This window comes from Drosophila albomicans, chromosome 2L, assembly GCF_009650485.2.
Source record: "Drosophila albomicans strain 15112-1751.03 chromosome 2L, ASM965048v2, whole genome shotgun sequence".
In the NCBI taxonomy this organism is placed as follows: Eukaryota; Metazoa; Arthropoda; class Insecta; order Diptera; family Drosophilidae; genus Drosophila; species Drosophila albomicans.
Window position 1 is genome coordinate 6,700,942 of NC_047628.2, and position 17,771 is coordinate 6,718,712.

The window sequence follows — 17,771 nt, forward strand, 5'->3', positions numbered from 1 at the left end:
AATGCGATGCTTTTCTTTTGTTGTGGTTTTTTCATCAACTCGATGCTCGTATTACATACACATGAATATGTATGTGCAGTCTGTGTGTGTATGTGTGTGTGTGTGATTCCTAAAGGATGACACAATTGCATAAACAAAGCGAACATTCAGAGAGCAAAAACGGAGACTAAATGCTAATACTAGTTGTAAGCTATTTATACTCTGTAAAACAAATTCGGATGCCATGCTGAAATGTATATTGATTATTCTAGTGCAAAGATTTTCAATTAATATGCAGGGTATATTGCCTTTCCAAACATCTTAAAGTAAACATATTAATTGCTAGTTTATCAGTTAACGACACAGTTTCAGAACGGAAATTGCAAAAATTGTGATATCATCAAATGGAAATTGCACATATTTTTGTATTGTTTACAAATTCTAATCATGTTTATTTTAATGATTTCACTTATAATAAATCAAATGGGAAATACAAAAGCAATTGGCAATTGGCACTGAGGAGCGAATGTGCCCGTAATCTAAGCGAGAAGTTCAATATCAATTTGAACGATGCAAATGGTAGCAACTTCCACTGAACAACAACGACTCCTTAGGAGTTCTTCTGTGGCACCTTCACAATGACGCTCTTCACCTCTGTGTAGTTGGAGAGCGCGTATTCGCCGTTCTCACGTCCATGACCGGACATCTTGTAGCCACCGAAGGGAGTCTGAGAGGCGAGGGCATTGTAGGTGTTCACCCAAATGGTTCCAGCGCGCAGTCCATTCACCAGATAGTTGGCTTTGTCAAGATCCTTGGTAAAGACACCGGCGGCCAATCCGTAGTCAGAGTTGTTGGCACGCTCGATGACCTCATCAAGCTGCTTGAAACGAATCAGCTGCTGAACGGGACCGAAAATTTCTTCGCGAGCAATTGTCATGTTGTCATTAACATCGGCAAACACTGTGGGCTGCACAAAGTAACCGGGCAGACCATCGGGACGGTTGCCGCCAGCGACAAGCTTAGCACCCTGGTCCTGGCCAGTCTTGATCAAACCAAGAATTTTTTGCATTTGTTCTTCGTTGACCTGGGGACCCTGCTCGGTGGTGAGGTCGAAGGGATTGCCAACGGTACGCTGCTTGGCACGTTCCGCACTGCGCTCCACGAACTCATCGTAGATCTTGTCCTCCACAAAGGTGCGAGAGCCAGCACAGCAGCATTGACCCATGTTGAAGAAGAGGCCAAAGTGAGCGGTCTCTACGGCATAATCAAGATCGGTGTCAGCCAATATAATGTTCGGCGACTTGCCGCCCAACTCGAGAGTGACACGCTTCAGATTGGTGTTGCCCGATGCCAACTGAATCAGTTTGCCCACGTCTGTGGAACCCGTGAAGGCGACCTTGTCGACATCCGAATGATTGGCCAAAGCAGCGCCAGCTTCACCGAAGCCGGGCACCACATTCACCACACCCTCGGGGAAGCCAGCTTCCTTCACCAACTGGGCGATGTACAAGGCGGTGAGACTGGTCTGTTCGGCGGGCTTCAGTACAATGGTGTTGCCCGTGGCTAGGGCAGGACCCAGTTTCCAGGCCATCATCAGAATGGGGAAATTCCAGGGTATGATCTGACCACAAACACCGACGGGTTCATGGCGTGTGTAGCTGAAGAATTCACCATCCATGGGAATCGTTTTGCCGTGTGTCTTATCGGCCCAGCCAGCAAAGTAGCGAAGATTCTTAATTGCCGTGGGCAAATCGACATTGTAGGACATGCTGTAGGGTTTACCGTTGTCCAGAGTCTCCAAGCTCTAAACATTGAATTGGTTTTAAGTGGGTGAATTAAAAATACCGTTGAAGTACTTACCGCCAAATAAACCTGATCACGTTCCATGAGGTCAGCAAGGCGATAGAGAAGACGGCCACGATCAGAAGCATCCATGCGACGCCATGGGGATCCCAATCTATTATTAAATAGAATTACATAAATTGGATTGCAGATAAACGTTCAATATATACATTTCACGCTATCAATAGCATAACAATGATAACAACGTGATTCAATTAGAGCTTCCTTACTTCCACTAATAATATTTTTATTTAGCATAATAAAGCGGGTTCTTTTTATTCAATTGCGTGATATAATATTGCGGAATTCGATAGTTGTTCAACTCACTTGAATGCCTGACGAGCAGCCTTTACGGCAAAGTCAATATCTTCCTTGCCTGCGGATTGAACTTCGGCAATACTCTTTGCGGTGGTTGGATTAATGGTCTCAAAGCTCTTGCCTGACTTGCTCTTGTGCCACTCATTGTTGATAAAGAGCTGTAGTAGAAAGGGGTGGGAGAGACAACAGAAACAATAATATGAAAAACAGTGTCAATAACAAAAGCGTCATCAAAAAAATGTAATATTCAAGAGATTGTGTCCGACATGATGTACCCTCTTTTTCACCTCAAAAAACAGCTGATAAGCGTTTAAAGCAACCGTTCTGTGGTTATATGAGTGTATTCGTATACCCCCAATAATATTTGCTTTATCAATGTTTATAAATTTCTAAAGAAATACAAACATCTCATACACACCCCATAATATGGATGGGAATGAATTTAAGCACGCATATCAAGACTCAGATGTTGAATCTGTTTGAAGGCAAAGTCAGCATGACTCGTCAAAATGCAAAGTATTGAGAAAAATTTCCGCTAGACATTCGATTCGCCAATGTTTAAATTTATATGTGGAGCACACACGTGTGAGGGTCTGTCTAGCCGGTGTCTAGTGCCTAGGCTTTCGGATTGCCCGGAGTGATTAAACTCGTTGTGAAACTACCAAAAATGCGTGTGTCGCATAATGGAAAATTTCTTATCAGTCACAGGTGGTAAGAGAAAGGCGTTATACTCATTTGATGCCGGAATATCAAAAGATTGGTAGGCTTGGTGCTCTTAAAGATATGAAAATATATTAACACAAGTTTGTTAAATATGTGTAGACTTCTTACAATCCGAGATGTTTACTAAAAATACAACCTTTATGCATTTTAAACGTTTCTTATCAGTACTCAATGCACACAAACATCACCTGTTAAAGAAGACTATATATATATAGAAGAAGACTATAGAAGACTCGTATTATATACTATTTTAAATGCTCTTTTTTCAAAGGAACTTCTCTTTAAACTTTGAGACATTTAAGTGTAACATGATGAGTTGAGTTAATTAATATACAATGTATTCCACATGCATTCCATAGTTCGTTAGGCGGAAGCTTAACAAGTTGTGTAAATTGCCAGTAGACAACAAAACTTTTTAGAGTCAAACAAAAACTTTCGAGTACATCGAGAGAACGAACACGATGATGGCGCTCTCAATGAGAGGGGCGTTGTGATATAACAGCGACCACGACAGCGTCGAGAATTGAGAGCGTAAGAAAACGACAACAACAACAGCCGGCAGACGAATACCACAAGTTTTGCTCTGGTTTTTTTCCCCTCTTATTCTACTGTTTGCTACCATATGTGCTTTTGTATGTTGATGCGCAAATAAACATGCACGTATGTTTCTTACTTAATGTGTGTAAAAATGTACATCTTATGTATGTACATACATGATACATAGATACATATGTATACAGCCGGTTGTTTCACCACAGTTAGGCGCATGCACGACGTTAATTTGGGAATTACTAATTAATTCCAAACATGATTAGAACGTAACTCAATTTAGTATGAATCGTATTAATATTGTAGCGGAAGATTTGGCTTTTCTTTTGCTATCGTGACTTGCACATTGAACAGGCTTTTTGCGTTTGCTTTGTTGGCGCGCCGGCAGAAGAATAGTGCACCAAAGGGAGACAGCAAAACAGCTGCGTTACCTCAAGGTCAAGAGACACACACACAGAAAGGAACCGCTTTTTACTCTGACCATATCATACTGGAATAAATACATATACACTTATATTATGCATGTTCGGTGGTTGATAAAAGGTTTGCTGAGTTAATATAATTCTGATATTTATACATATATGTATGTACATAAATATGTATGTACATAGATATAAATAAATGTACTTACGCCGGTGTAAAGCACATCTGGAGAAGTCTGAGGCTCTGGCAACGAGGAGTACGATACGGCAGCTGTCAAATTTTTATGCTGTGTGCGCAGTAAAGCGCTTGTCTTCAATATGCGCAACATTTTTTTTTATTACTTTTAATCTAAACACGACTTTTTAAAAATGTTGAACAGCCTCTTAACTGCGCAGCGTTCGATTAAGAACTGCCAAATAGCATTCGAGCTCTTAGCGCGAAAGCTTTTAGTCAGTAGTTCGCTATAAAAGTTTGGAGAGAAAAGAAGGCGCCCTCATATAGTTTGTGCTCTCTTAAGCTTTTTGAGTGCTTTTGTATATATGAGAGAGTTCAAAGCCACACAACAACAACATCATGTACAATATCGGAAACTGCTACTGATCGCTGACTGCCTCTCCAAGTGCCTTTCGCTCATTTTGAGCGCAAGTCATTGAGGAGTGCGTCTCAATTGAGTTTATTTGCGATAATGAACACATTTGAGCAAGCACCTCTGCGCATAGATAACTCATTTATTTTCGTTGAGTGTTAACAAATAATTGTAGTCGAGAAACTTTTAACGCTGCGTTCAATACAATTATAATTGTTTCATGTATCAATCTATGTAGTATGTACATACATACATACACATATAAAATGGTTTGCCTGAAAACATAATAAGGCTTTAATGAAAACACATAAGAAAACTTTATTGCATTAAGTCAACTGATTAAGTACTTAACTTATTTTCCACAATGAGTGTTGAAGCTTAGACTTAAAATTTTGTGTCTTTGAGTGGGGTAAATAAAATCGCTTACTGAAGTTAATAAACTAAGAAAAGAGTGTAAGTAGAAGAAATTTACACAAATTTATAAAAGGATTTGTTGACTTTTTTAACAGCTACATAATATCAAAAATGATTGTCGTTTTAGTAAAATAAGAACAGAAATTAAAACCTGGTATTAACATGCCTTTTCTTACGAAGTTTTATCGATTAAATAAACTAGAATTTCTCTTTTTTCATGGCCAATTAATTTCATTTAATGTTGGTTCGAAGCAATTGCTAGTAAAAATCATGCCAATAGCTTTGTCTGTAGGAACAAAGCTTATTTTCGCACTAGTGATTAGTATCCTTCACTGTCTCGTTAGTGGACAATGTCATTGTTTTCATTTCGAGCTACAGCTTGTTATAAAATAAAAGGACGCTATTAAGCAAAAGTCAATTAAAAGGGATGACCAATGTGGGATAAGCACAATTAGTTCTTTTGTTATATTAATTTTCGTTAAAAGTTTTTAGAAATACAGAATCAAAGTAAGTGAAAATTGGATGCATAATCTAGATTTATTATTTAATACAACTAGCACTTTATTTCGATTAATTGAATCAGCTTTTAAGTCATGATTATTTCCCATTAAAGTCTTCTAACTAGTACGATTTGTGTTTACAAGTGCCAATTATAACATTTGATGTTCCAATTATTAGTAAATGATGAACGATAATTGTTTATTGGCGGCTTCTCACGCAATCAGAGTGGGCAGGCGAAAGCGTGACGCATACGCACTGTGAACCAAAGCAGACGATAAAAAAAAAATCACAAACTAAATTACAAAACTAATCCCGAATGAATAAGGGAGCTTGACAACCTAACAATGATCTGGCTGTCCTATCCACTTGTCGATGCTCGACTGTAGCCTGACATGGTCAATTACCATAATCAAACAGGGCCAATAAACTTTATTGGCGATTGTTCTGTGTGTGGTCCTGTTGGTCAAATTGTTGTTGTTGTTGTTGTTGTTCGTGTTATTTTTGTTGTTGACTGCTCTCAACGTCCGTATGAAATATTTAATTTATCCAACACAAACAGTTGGGCATTAAGAATGAATCGCATGTGGGAGACGCAGGAGACTCTCAAATGTCAACGCACCCGGATTGGGGTAATATAAGAGCTCTGCTTGAAAGCGGCAATAAATGTGTAATTTCATTTAAAACAAATTGTTGGAAATTGGCAAAAATTGAATGTAATTACTTCGTGTTGAATCAGGAAATTCAATTAAATAGAGCGTATTTCTATATGTTCTTAGTTCATTGATTATTAAATTTCTCATTATTTAGAGTTACTAAAGCTTTGTTCTACTAAAACAGCACTTTAAATTACTTTTTTGTCTTGCATTCTCTTATAAAACTGGCAGAATACTTATGCAATTTCATGCTTATATTGCCAAGCACAAATTTCGACATGCTTGGCTGCATTTTTGGCAAAAATCGATAAATGAAATTATGGCAATAATTACAAGGATATTTGAACATGTTATTTAATGAAATCCTAAAAAAAAGAACTTGTGTAACAAAATGATTTTCTACATAACATATTATGGTATATGTATATGTGTGCATATGTGCTTTAAAGAGTTCTATGTATAAACTAAATATGGCAGAAATTTCAATGCACAGCAAAGAAAAGAAGCTGGCAAAAAAGGTCAGCAGAAAATTGGAAATGTATGCAAATGGCTTATGGCTGGATTTACTTACACTTTGTATCCCCGTCCTTGGCACCGCCCTTTGGGGGGTCTTCGCATTCTTTTTTGTTTTTATCACTCAGTTTCAGGAAGCAACCCAAGAACCCAACCTGACCGACCGTGTTAGCTATAAGTTTTCTTCTTTCGCTCTTTTTTTGTGGTCCGATTTAATGGCAAACTGCGAAAGGGTCAAGCAAACAACACACAAGGATAAAAGAATTATGGCGATGGTAATTTGTAAAGTTATTATGGCATAAATGGCTGTTCGAATGGGGCTAACAGGGCGTATACGTAGTGCAGCTAATTTGTATGCAAATCCACTTAAATTTATTGCCCAGCTCTTTCATCTCCATTCATCTTTTCCATCATTGCAGATATGAAACTTACAAGGCAACGCTCAAGAAAATCCCGGCTACTCGTCTCTCACGTCTGACCGAGGCTCTGGCCAACTATGATCCAGTGCTCAATGAATATTTCTTTGATCGTCATCCCGGCGTTTTTACCCAAATACTTAATTACTACAGGTGAGCCAAATTGTTCCACTGCGTACTCGTATTTATAATCATTATTTATTGCTCCATATGTATATGAAGTTATTCTAATTAGTGAGCACAAACATATCATATATGTATATAAGTTCATAAATTTGTATTGAAATTAAGATTTGAGGCTATTCGTTTTCATCGACGGAAAGTAAGAGTATATAAATATGTCTACTCGGTAAACAATTTGTACAATACGATATGTTAAATGAAAACAAATTGTGTGTTTCATTTAAAAATTTCAATTAAAAATATACATTCACAAAAATAACACTTTTATTGGTATTTATTCATAATTTGCTTTGAGCATTTTGCAAGTCTGTTTTAGAGAAAGTTTGCAACATTTTTATACTGATTTTAAAAGGATATAAGAGATAGTAAAGCTGCGGATTGTAAGCGATGGTTTCACTACTCATTTATATAACAAATTCATATCAACGATTATAATATACAATAACTATAATTCTTATATTTCGCTTGCGCTAGAATAATAAGGAAATGTGTTGAAATTATATAAAATAAAATGTCTCCGTTATTTTTGAGTGAAAAGTATCCCGAACTGAGGTTTGAATAAAGCTCACACTACACCTTAATTAACTTATTCTGCAAGGGTATTTAATCTTCGTTAGGTGGCGTCTTGATGTTCGAGCATTATTAACATTACAAAAGCAAACAAGCTTAAATTTTAATTATTTACCTCAACAAAAACATTGGCGAAAGTCATAAATCTTCGCCGCTGCCGCTGCTGCTGGAAAACTTTATCAAAAATGTTGGCTCTTTTTGAGTTGCGAGCAAAGACAAAGAAAATAAGAAAGTAAAAGGCAAAGACAACGCTCATTAGCTGGCAAAGATAAATTGAAAGTTAGTGGGTTACCTAAGTTACTTAAAATTAAATGACAGGTTACCCCTTTTGCCTCCTTCTTGCTCATCAGCAAGTGCAAATGAAGTTGTTAATGGTAATTGAGGCTCATTTCCATACCTAGAGTACTCAATTATATAGTTATGCTGCGGGAAGAACTTCAAGTTGTAGCATCCAACCTGCCTCGGGGCTGGGGTAAACATTTCTTTCAATTCAATTAACATAGTCTGGGGAGCTGCATATCGAAGGTGCTTCAATGTAAAAATAAAGTCAGCAGACTATTTTGCTGCAATCGATTTATGTTGGTGACGCTGCGCACAATCAAATTACGTATACGCCACGAGCTACCGACAATTTATAAAGCAATTTATGAATTTGTGCAACGCTCTGTGAGAATTTGGTAGAAAAATCGGAAAAATAACGTTGTAACAAGAAAAATTAACCGGGGAAGGAAAACGGAAATTGGTCAATGTATTTCATGGAGAAAGAGAAAAACAAAGGTGAAGCTTGCACTTGAAACTTGTTGTTTGCTATGTTGTAGTATACCTGAATGCAAGAACAAACAAGTAAGAAAGCTACAGTCGAGTGTGGTCGGCAAAATAGTTTGGTATTATTTTTAAAATATAACAAATTAATATACTGCAAAAATACTCAAATTTACCGAGGGTTATATTTTGTATATCACTTTGGTACTACATTAAAAATATATCATAGAGAACCATATTGTCAGCCAAAAAATCCAACTTCTACATTTTTTTCTGATGGCATTAATATTGAAATCGTAAATATGTACTATAGTCAATTTTCTATGTACTAAAAATCGCGACTTCAAATTAATATCGAAATTACGCTTCTTATTAGATTTTTTCAAGCACTTGCTATGTTTGTACGTAGATAAAGTATACTTTACTTTTGTTTGCCACGCCCACTTCCGACCCGCCCGAAGTGGGCGTGGCAAACAAAAGTAAAGTATACTTTATCTACGTACAAACATAGCAAGTGCTATCAAAAAAGTTAGAGTTATCTATCTCTTACAGTCTCTGTGATCTGTGGGTTCATGCGGACGGACAGACAGACAGACGGCAGCATTGTCGTGGCTGAAGGCGTTGAACAAGAATATATATACTTTATGGGGTCAGATATGAATCTGTCTGTTACATACATTTGCTATCAGTATAATACCCTACTACCCTATGGGTGCCAGGTATAAAAAAATGTTTTATTTGACAAGTATACGAATACATATCTACCATTCTCCAATATATCGAAACACAGGAAGCCTCCAAAAAAGTTGCGAATTTCACGAGAAATTTTCTTGTTGTCAAGGGTTTTTTTTTTTTTTATTTGGCAATATTTATGTGCCACCTATGCTTCAAATTGTTTGCTACACGATGCAGCCATGCTGTAACACAAAAGTCAAGTTTTTCACATCTCTACGCAATGCGTAAATTATAACACGACATGGCAGAGGCATAAAAATAACCCTTTATGTCAGGCCACTGCAGTCGGACATTTGAAATCGTTTTACCTTTCATCTTCCCACCTAGAAGCGATGGGCGTATTTGAAGGATGATACGATGCGCATAATAAAATCCGCAATTCACTTGTCCGCCCGCCGCATTTTTAATGTCCTTGAGGCTCGGTGTGGATAGTAGCTTGAGTTCGAGGTTTTCTTTTTCTTTTTTTATTTGGTGTTCCTTTCAGCATTCACAATTCACAATTCAACATTCAACATTCGCTATGCGGGACATGAAAACGATTCGAAGCAAGCCGAAAGCAGCTAAGAATAAAAAAAGAATAATTGCATAAAATATGCAGAAAAACTGGACTGTCAGAATGCACACGTGGCACATGGAAAAAGTGCCGCATATGGCCGCATCCAGCAGAAGAGCCGAAAATAAAACAAGCCCCCGAATAGCAGCCAATGAAACGATTACTTTCATTGCGAATGCTCACACGAATACTTGTTCTACTCGTATATAGTATGTTGTTGCACTGCAGACGACTGTCCAGTAGCTGATATGGTATTACAACTTGGCCAACAACTGCGGACAGGAACATGTCCTTGGTGAGGTCTGCTCCATACTCTGTCCCCCTCTCTTTTTCTCTGTTTCCTCTGTCTCTGTCTCACGCACCTGCAGCAAGCATTTGCAGCAATTTGCACACGAAAAACACGAACAAATTTTTACCCATGTTGGGGGTCATAAAGAAACAATGGGTTTGTCCTCCTCGGGGACCGGTGTCTTCAGCTACGAGTATGAATCTGTCAGTCATGCATATGCAAGTGATATGCTATTGTGAATCGCTTGATCTCCTCGTCGTTGAACATGATTGGTTTTTGCTTCAAATCCACCAATTTGCAGTTATTTTGCAAATTCTGTTTTTTGTGAAAACAAATGGCAGTCAGATTGCCATAAGTAAATTGAAAATCGTTAAAAAAAATATATTATTGTATGATAAAAAATAAGTTTAATTGATTTCTTGGAAATATTAGCATTCTAATATGAATAATATTGAACTTAAACAAGAAAGAATACTTGTTTTATATAAAAAATAAATATATTTTGAATAACGGTAAGGTAACAGTAAGGTTAGTCTGGCAACAGTTTAACTTAATATTTTAAGTTCATTATAAAAAATAACTAAAACTCATATTTTCAAAATGGTATTAACTTTAGCTTGACAGACTGCAATGTTTATTTGCAATATTTGATAAAAGATCTAAATAGAATGAAATGAAAGTTACTGTATATTAAAGTTTATTTATCGGAAATAAACCTGAGTTGCTAAGATTTTCAAGTATAAGTGAATAAAGTGAATAAGAGACTGAGATTAATAGTAATAATAAAAGACTAATAATAATAGTATCTATTGTTATTGTTATTGTTATTAATCTTAGTTAACTAATGTCGACTTTTAAATGCTGTATGAAAAAAACTTAAATTACACTCTCAAAAACTATTAATTTTTACAGAACTGGTAAGCTGCATTATCCAACGGACGTCTGTGGTCCACTGTTCGAGGAGGAACTGGAGTTCTGGGGTCTCGATTCCAATCAGGTAGAACCATGCTGCTGGTCAACTTACAGTATACATCGTGATACGCAAGTGAGTAGAGTTTTAAAGAATACTTTAAATTTGTGCAAAATGTTTTTATTAATATTGCAATTTTGGCAATGCCTTAACAGAACACTTTAGCCATATTAGATAAACTAGATATTGAAAATGAGAAGCCCACGGAGGAGCAAATAGCGCGACTGTTTGGCTTCGAGGAGGCATTAAGCAATGGCGAGCTTAATTGCTGGCAACGCTTAAAGCCCAAGATTTGGGCCATGTTCGATGAGCCATCGAGTTCAACGGGTGCCAAGGTACATTTCTTAGAATTAAACGAACTACGATCATTTCAAATTCATTGAGCATTCTCGATTTGCAGTTTGTTGCTGGCATGTCGGTATTCTTTATATTTGTTTCTGTGATATCGTTCTGCCTGAAAACCCATCCCGGTTTTCGTGTGGATCTTCCCACCAGCTACGGCGGCAGCTCAGACGCCGGATCAACCACGTCTGCTCATGATCCGTTGACGCCGCCAATCAGTCAGCCACCAGCCCATCATCAGCCACCACAGTCGCAGTATCATCAGCACAGCATAACACCGCCAAGCGGAAGCATTGGACCCACGTTTCGTGTCACGAACTACACGAGCTACAGCAGCGGCAATTTGAGTGCCGCCCAGGCCACCTCAATAGCCACAATCAAGGGCAATCAGCAGCGCCAACGGCTGAAACGAAGTCTCAATGCGAGCAGCCTCAATGACTTCATTGAGCAGAAGCTTTTGGGCCACAATGGGCGCAGGCAACACGGTTGGGTCGAAACCTATGGCCAACCGCATAAGGCGTTCTTCTATGTGGAGCTGGTTTGCAATGTGTGGTTCTTCATCGAGGTCATCATTAGATTAATTGTGTGTAGCACTTTGGTATGACAAATTCAATTCGATGCTGATTAACATTCTTGTTGACAGGTCTCACCCAATCTTTGGCAATTCATCAAGTCGCCCGTTAACATCATTGATTTTACGGCCACGCTCAGTTTCTATACGGATGTCATGCAGCGCATGGGCGAGTACACGGGACTCTTGGAAGCGTTCTCGATAGTGCGCATCATGCGTCTCTTTAAACTAACCAGACACTCGCCAGGACTGCGCATTCTCATCCACACGTTCAAGGCATCGGCCAAAGAATTGACGCTGCTTGTGTTCTTCCTTGTGCTCGGCATCGTTTTCTTTGCCAGCCTGGCCTACTATGCCGAAAAGTTGCAGGTATGAAGCTAACAAAAGTGTTGTTTAGCATGGTTTAATTAGTGGAAAAAGTTTTGGTCATTAATTTTTGATCAGCTAACTAAATCGTTCGATGTTATTCTTATCGCTGTTCATTGTTCAAGTTCGTTAGTCGCTAGATTTTTTAAGTTTTCGTTTGATAATTTTAAAACTTCACTTTATTTTAAATATAATTTTATTATTCTAATTCATAAATGTTTGTATTTTCACTTAAAATTTGTTGTCCATTTGGTTTCCATTAAAACTCTGAAATTACATTTGTCAAATCAGTTCAAAAGAGTGCAAATGAACGACTAATATATATAAAGAAGAACAAGCTAAGAATAGATCAAAAGTGAACAACTGCACAAAAAAGAGCAATAAAGGTGCACTTATTCAATTCATTTACTTTACTAAATAAGAAATTGTTGTTCGTTTTAAACGTGGACACAATAATATAATACAGTACTGAGATTCCTATGGAAGTATCTTCAATGAGTTGTTGGTATTTTGTGCTTAAGCACACTCGTCTAGTCTCTAGGGATTTGTTCGTGCTTTAAGACCCGTTCACTTTTGTTAAAAGCGTATACTAATGTCGTCAGATTCAAAAGCGTAAAGAAAACGAATATTTTCTTGTTGAGTAAAATTGTTCTATATGGCATATCCTTTATCTCTGCGACTTATATTAAGTTTACAAATGTTTATGATATTAATAGTCATGTACATATGGATGTTCGTTAGTTTTTCTGTCTTACAAAAAAAAGAAATAGAGGTTAAAAACTTCCAATGGAAAGAGAATTCATGTTTTAAGTATGCATATATCTTGGCCGTAAATATAATTTGCAGGCAATTAATATAATGCCTCGGGATACATCCAGTTAAAGTGAAGGGTCTATTGCAGTCCTTAAATTATCTGCTGCCTCTCTCAAGTCTTTTATCTTGCATTTAATTTTCTGTTCTTCTTTCCTTTCAATTATCTGTTGCAGGACAATCCAGACAACCAATTCAAGAGCATACCATTGGGATTATGGTGGGCTATTGTTACCATGACCACAGTGGGCTATGGCGATGTGGCGCCCAAGACCTATCCGGGCATGTTTGTGGGCGCTCTCTGCGCTCTGGCTGGTGTACTCACCATCGCACTACCCGTACCTGTTATCGTTAGCAATTTCTCGATGTTCTATTCGCACACACAAGTGAGTAAAAGCAAACGCGCAACTCGCTTATTTTGAGCCATTTCATTTCTGTTCTTTTCTCTCTCTCTCTATCTATTTGTGTTTTGCAGGCACGCTCCAAGCTGCCAAAGAAACGACGCCGCGTCTTGCCTGTGGAGCAACCGCGTCGCAAGCGGGAGCCGCCGGCGCCGCATCGAGGCAGAGCAAATGCTATCAAACAAACACCGCCGACGGTGGGGGGCGTGGTCGGTGCCCATACGTCTGTACAGGCGCCCACGCCGATGTTCAAGGATGCGTTTGGTGGTGCTAAAATTGGTGAGTAAAGTCGAGCCAAAGTCTCCTGTTCACGATTCACAATCCACGTCCTGCAGTCAATTTCTATGTCTATGTGTATGTGCCTCACTCAAAATACACTGTGCCACAAACACGTTGCTGTAGTTATTGCTAAAACAAGAAAGAAAACAAAAAACAATATGATTATAATTTGTTGTACGTTCTTCTTTTATCCGTTGTTGCTTTTTGTGTGCAGCTGTTTAAAGCATTCAGAGCCCACATGACACCACGACAAAAACACACCACAGACAGACAACTCTCAACTTGGTCAACAACACTACTAACCACATACTACTACAACAACAACAATCTCACACACACATTATCTACACTCTAACACAAACTCATGTACTGCATGCTGAGCTGTTTTGTTGGCGTATGTTTTACTCCTCAGAGGCCAAAACTAATTTCATTCAATTTATTGTTTAATTGTTTTATTATTTATGCACCCTTCCATGCCTCCAGCTCAGGACTCCAGCTGCTCTCAGTATCTGTCTATGTTCGTCCCCCCTTGGGGGGTTATTTCGCTAAATATGGAAATTTCTCAAGGATCATTATTCAAACGCATTCAACTAAATATTGAAGCCGGCAGGGTCTGTTTATTTCTCAAGTTATTCACACTAAGTACTTAGTTGGCCCACAGCCAGTCCAATTGCAGACTTTGTTTTGCTAGCGACAATTGTTGAGTTGACACCCACATAAATTCTACATATATGTGCACTGCACATATGAATAGGAATTATTTATACTTACTTTGGTGAAACTTCTTCAATTTCTCTCACAACTTAAGAATCTTAAACGGTAGGAGAAAATTGCACTTCAAATGTTTATGTTAGATTAATTATCAAATTAATTATATCAATGTAGTTGAACAATAAAATGTGCAAGCTTTCATAAATCGAACTATAATTGTCTTTCTGTCTGTCTGTCCGTATGAGAAACTTAGATCTCAGAAATATAATAGATACAGTGAAAATTTTGACAGCACTTATTCTTGTCGCTTTAGATTTAAGTTAAGTTTGCTTTAGATTTTTGCCACAACCGCTGCTGAATCGAAGAAACGAATAACGTATATTTAAGAAATAATTTTATGTGGCAAATAACGGTTGCTGCAGTCGGGTCTTAGCTTGACTTGACAATCTGGTATATTTTGTACTCTATGGTATACTACGAATATAATAATATACCAAATTTAACCTTCATGTCATAATATATGTATATTGTAAAATATCCTTTTGAAATTTATAGATTGTTTTGCAATTATGTATTTGATTATGAAGAACATTTATATAATATATTATTTATATATTTTTTAAATTTTATGAGTTGAGCCTTTTTGCTCGAAACAGGCACACAAACTGCAAAGCGAGTATTTATCGTTATGTTTTAAGTACATACAGACTTCCTACACACAAACAACCATAATTATGTATGTGTATGGCAATGTGTGTGTGTGTGTGAATTTGTTTATTTGTGTTGTGTGTGTATTGATGTACGTATCTCGTGTACTACTATTGCAAACCTTTCGATGTTGTTTTGACCGTGATGTTTTTCTATCGTTCGTTTGTTTGTAACTCCCCACTGTGCCTCTCCCCACGTATTTCTATTACTGCTCTCTGTTTGTATGAGTGTGTGCTTGTGTGTGCGTGATGCGAGTGTTCTCATGTAACTGTAACTCTAACCGTAACTGTAAACTGTAAACTGTAACCTGTAAACGTAACCGTAAAACGTAACTGTAACTGTAACTACAAATGTATATGTTATGTGTGTGTGTGTCGTTAGGCAATGTGAACGGCGTGAATGTCATTGGCCTGCATCTGCACAGGCCGCCGATAACGACCTGCGCGGCCAACTGCCACATCCACACGCACGCTTATACCTACGCCCACAGTCAGAGCCACGGCCAAGCGACGAGTCATGGCCACAATTTGGCACATACGACGACGACGGCGACGCTACCCGCCGGCTCCTTAGCCACCGCCAACGCCAACGCAATCGCCTCGGCCGATGGCTCCACGGCCACGACGCCGCCGCCGCCGCCGCCACTGTCGCTGTCGCTGCCGCCGCCGATGCTGGTGTCCGCCGGCGCTTCGGGCCCCACATTCATCAGTTGTAAGTGTTGTCTTGTCGATGTCTTGTCCAGCGTTATTCCTCTCTCTCTCTCTCTCTCTGTCTGTTTTTTGCTCTGTCTATATCGCTCGCTCGCTCTCTCTCTCTCTCTGTATTTCTGTCTCTGTATATTCTTTTTCACCCCTTTCATCAAGGAATATCGCATGCAATACCTTCCCAGCACGAAGCATGATATTTTTGATAAATTTTAGAAGCTGAGTCCAAATTTCATTTTAATAGCTTAGTAAAAACTTTTATGGGCCCACAATTAGTGTTCGACCCACTGCGGGGCGGGGCGATGATACTTGGAAGATGATACTTGGGGGCTTGTTAAAATTTATCGCATGCTATAAATTTGAGTGCTATAATTTTGTCACTTGAGTATTGAGTCAATAAAATGTCCAAAGTTTTTATGTTCGTTTTTTGCATTTCAAAAGCATTTCCCGTATTCCATTCACATGTCTCTTTGATGTCCTGAGTCCTGCCCCGACTTACGTTACATTTAATTTTAATTACAATTTTATTATGATAGTCAAATGCCTTTTTATGCCATATTTTCAAATGGCCAGCTTCAGCTTCATCTTGCCGAAACCTTCACTTACACAAACACACACACAATTTTTCAACATCGCCAAAGGCTTTACGTAGTAGAAAAGTTCATTTACCGTCAAACAAATTGAAAAACTTTTTCCATTTCGTCGTCCGGCAAAGCTGTGGAAAAATTGTGTCCAGAAGTAAAGGAGCAAAATTTGTTGCTCCACTCGATGTGGATGCTGTGAAACATGTCCAAAATTTTAAGCTCTTCAATTCGCTCACTTGCTTCGCTTGCTCGCCAGCTAGCTCGATGTGCATTTTAATTAAAACCAGTTGAAAGACTGCAGTCAATGAGTCAACAGTTAAAGCCTGCCAAGTTCATAAAGTTCTTTCAGCTTTTACCATTTGCCGCCACGACTGATTTACTTTACGAGTGTGAAATTTCATTGGGGTTAACAAATTTCAAGTGGATTTTAGTACCGATAAGACAAGGGCAAACTCTTTCGAGACAACTGTTAAATTAATGTTCATTTCATTTCTAAAGTAAGGAGCGTAGCAATTATATATTTTGAAACTATCAACAGGAATTTTTGATTTCATAGAAATTATTTTTTAACTTCCAGAATAGATTGGTAGATGAAGATTGCATCTGTTTGTAGTTAGCCTCTTTTATTCATTTCGATTTTGATTAACCTAATTTCATGTATCCAAAGAGAAAAGCCTAGAACTAAGAAACCATAAATCGACTAAGCTTATGAAATTTCCTACTTTTGATAGAGATATCAATCGGTCTTCAATGAAGCTCAACCTTGGCTTTGATTGGTGTAATGATTTATAATTAAACATTTTAGTATGATCACAATCGGTCGAGCCATTCAAGGCAGGTGCTTAAGAACAATTAGATACATAAGGTAAATCAATTAATGCTGCCATTAAAAGCTCAAGTCGTCTAATAGGTGAAGGGCACTCCAGTTGTCCAGTTGTTTATATTTTTGCAATGGGGCCGCGAGCTGTGGCTTACAAGTTTTATTTTAGCTCAAGTTTCAAATTTCACTTTTTGCTCTTAACCCATTTTTTGGGGTCAGGTCTGCGACATCAAAGAGCATAAAAATAGCAAGTAAATCATTAGCAGGCAACACTTGAGTAGGCGTGAAACTGTGGCAAGCTTTACTGGCGACTTCTAGTGGTCATTAAAATACGCAGTGCTCCACAAAATGTGGCACAGTGGTGCACACTTTCATTCCAACTGATGTCTAGCAATTTAAAATGAAAACTGCGTTTGGCCAGGCATAACAGTAACAGCATGAGCAAGAGCAACGGGATGCGCAACTGTTAGCAAAGCACATTAAAGACACCTAAAGG

General features: G+C 38.2%; 2 protein-coding genes across 5 annotated transcripts in view; one reads left to right on the forward strand and one right to left on the reverse strand.

Moving 5' to 3' along the window:
• Positions 1 to 17,771, forward strand: part of LOC117563255 (potassium voltage-gated channel protein Shaw) — a 38,544-nt gene that overhangs the window by 17,241 nt on the left and 3,532 nt on the right. For 2 of the 4 annotated variants that reach the window (XM_034241473.2, XM_034241474.2), the window contains exons 2-8: positions 6,921 to 7,070; positions 10,922 to 11,054; positions 11,135 to 11,314; positions 11,380 to 11,904; positions 11,965 to 12,261; positions 13,245 to 13,454; positions 13,544 to 13,748. In XM_034241473.2, the coding sequence (XP_034097364.1) occupies positions 6,921 to 7,070; positions 10,922 to 11,054; positions 11,135 to 11,314; positions 11,380 to 11,904; positions 11,965 to 12,261; positions 13,245 to 13,454; positions 13,544 to 13,748 (1,700 nt within the window). Of the gene's footprint in view, positions 1 to 6,920; positions 7,071 to 10,921; positions 11,055 to 11,134; positions 11,315 to 11,379; positions 11,905 to 11,964; positions 12,262 to 13,244; positions 13,455 to 13,543; positions 13,749 to 13,962; positions 14,429 to 15,548; positions 15,879 to 17,771 lie in introns of those variants that run through there. The other 2 variants (XM_052002450.1, XM_034241477.2) reach the window with 2 other exon arrangements.
• On the reverse strand, positions 398 to 4,243 carry LOC117563256 (aldehyde dehydrogenase, mitochondrial). The gene is made up of 4 exons (XM_034241478.2): positions 4,043 to 4,243; positions 2,149 to 2,297; positions 1,840 to 1,936; positions 398 to 1,783 (listed from the first exon to the last, which is right to left on the reverse strand). The coding sequence occupies exons 1-4, from the start codon at positions 4,160 to 4,162 to the stop codon at positions 590 to 592; spliced, it is 1,560 nt and encodes a 519-aa protein (XP_034097369.2). The 5' UTR covers positions 4,163 to 4,243; the 3' UTR covers positions 398 to 589.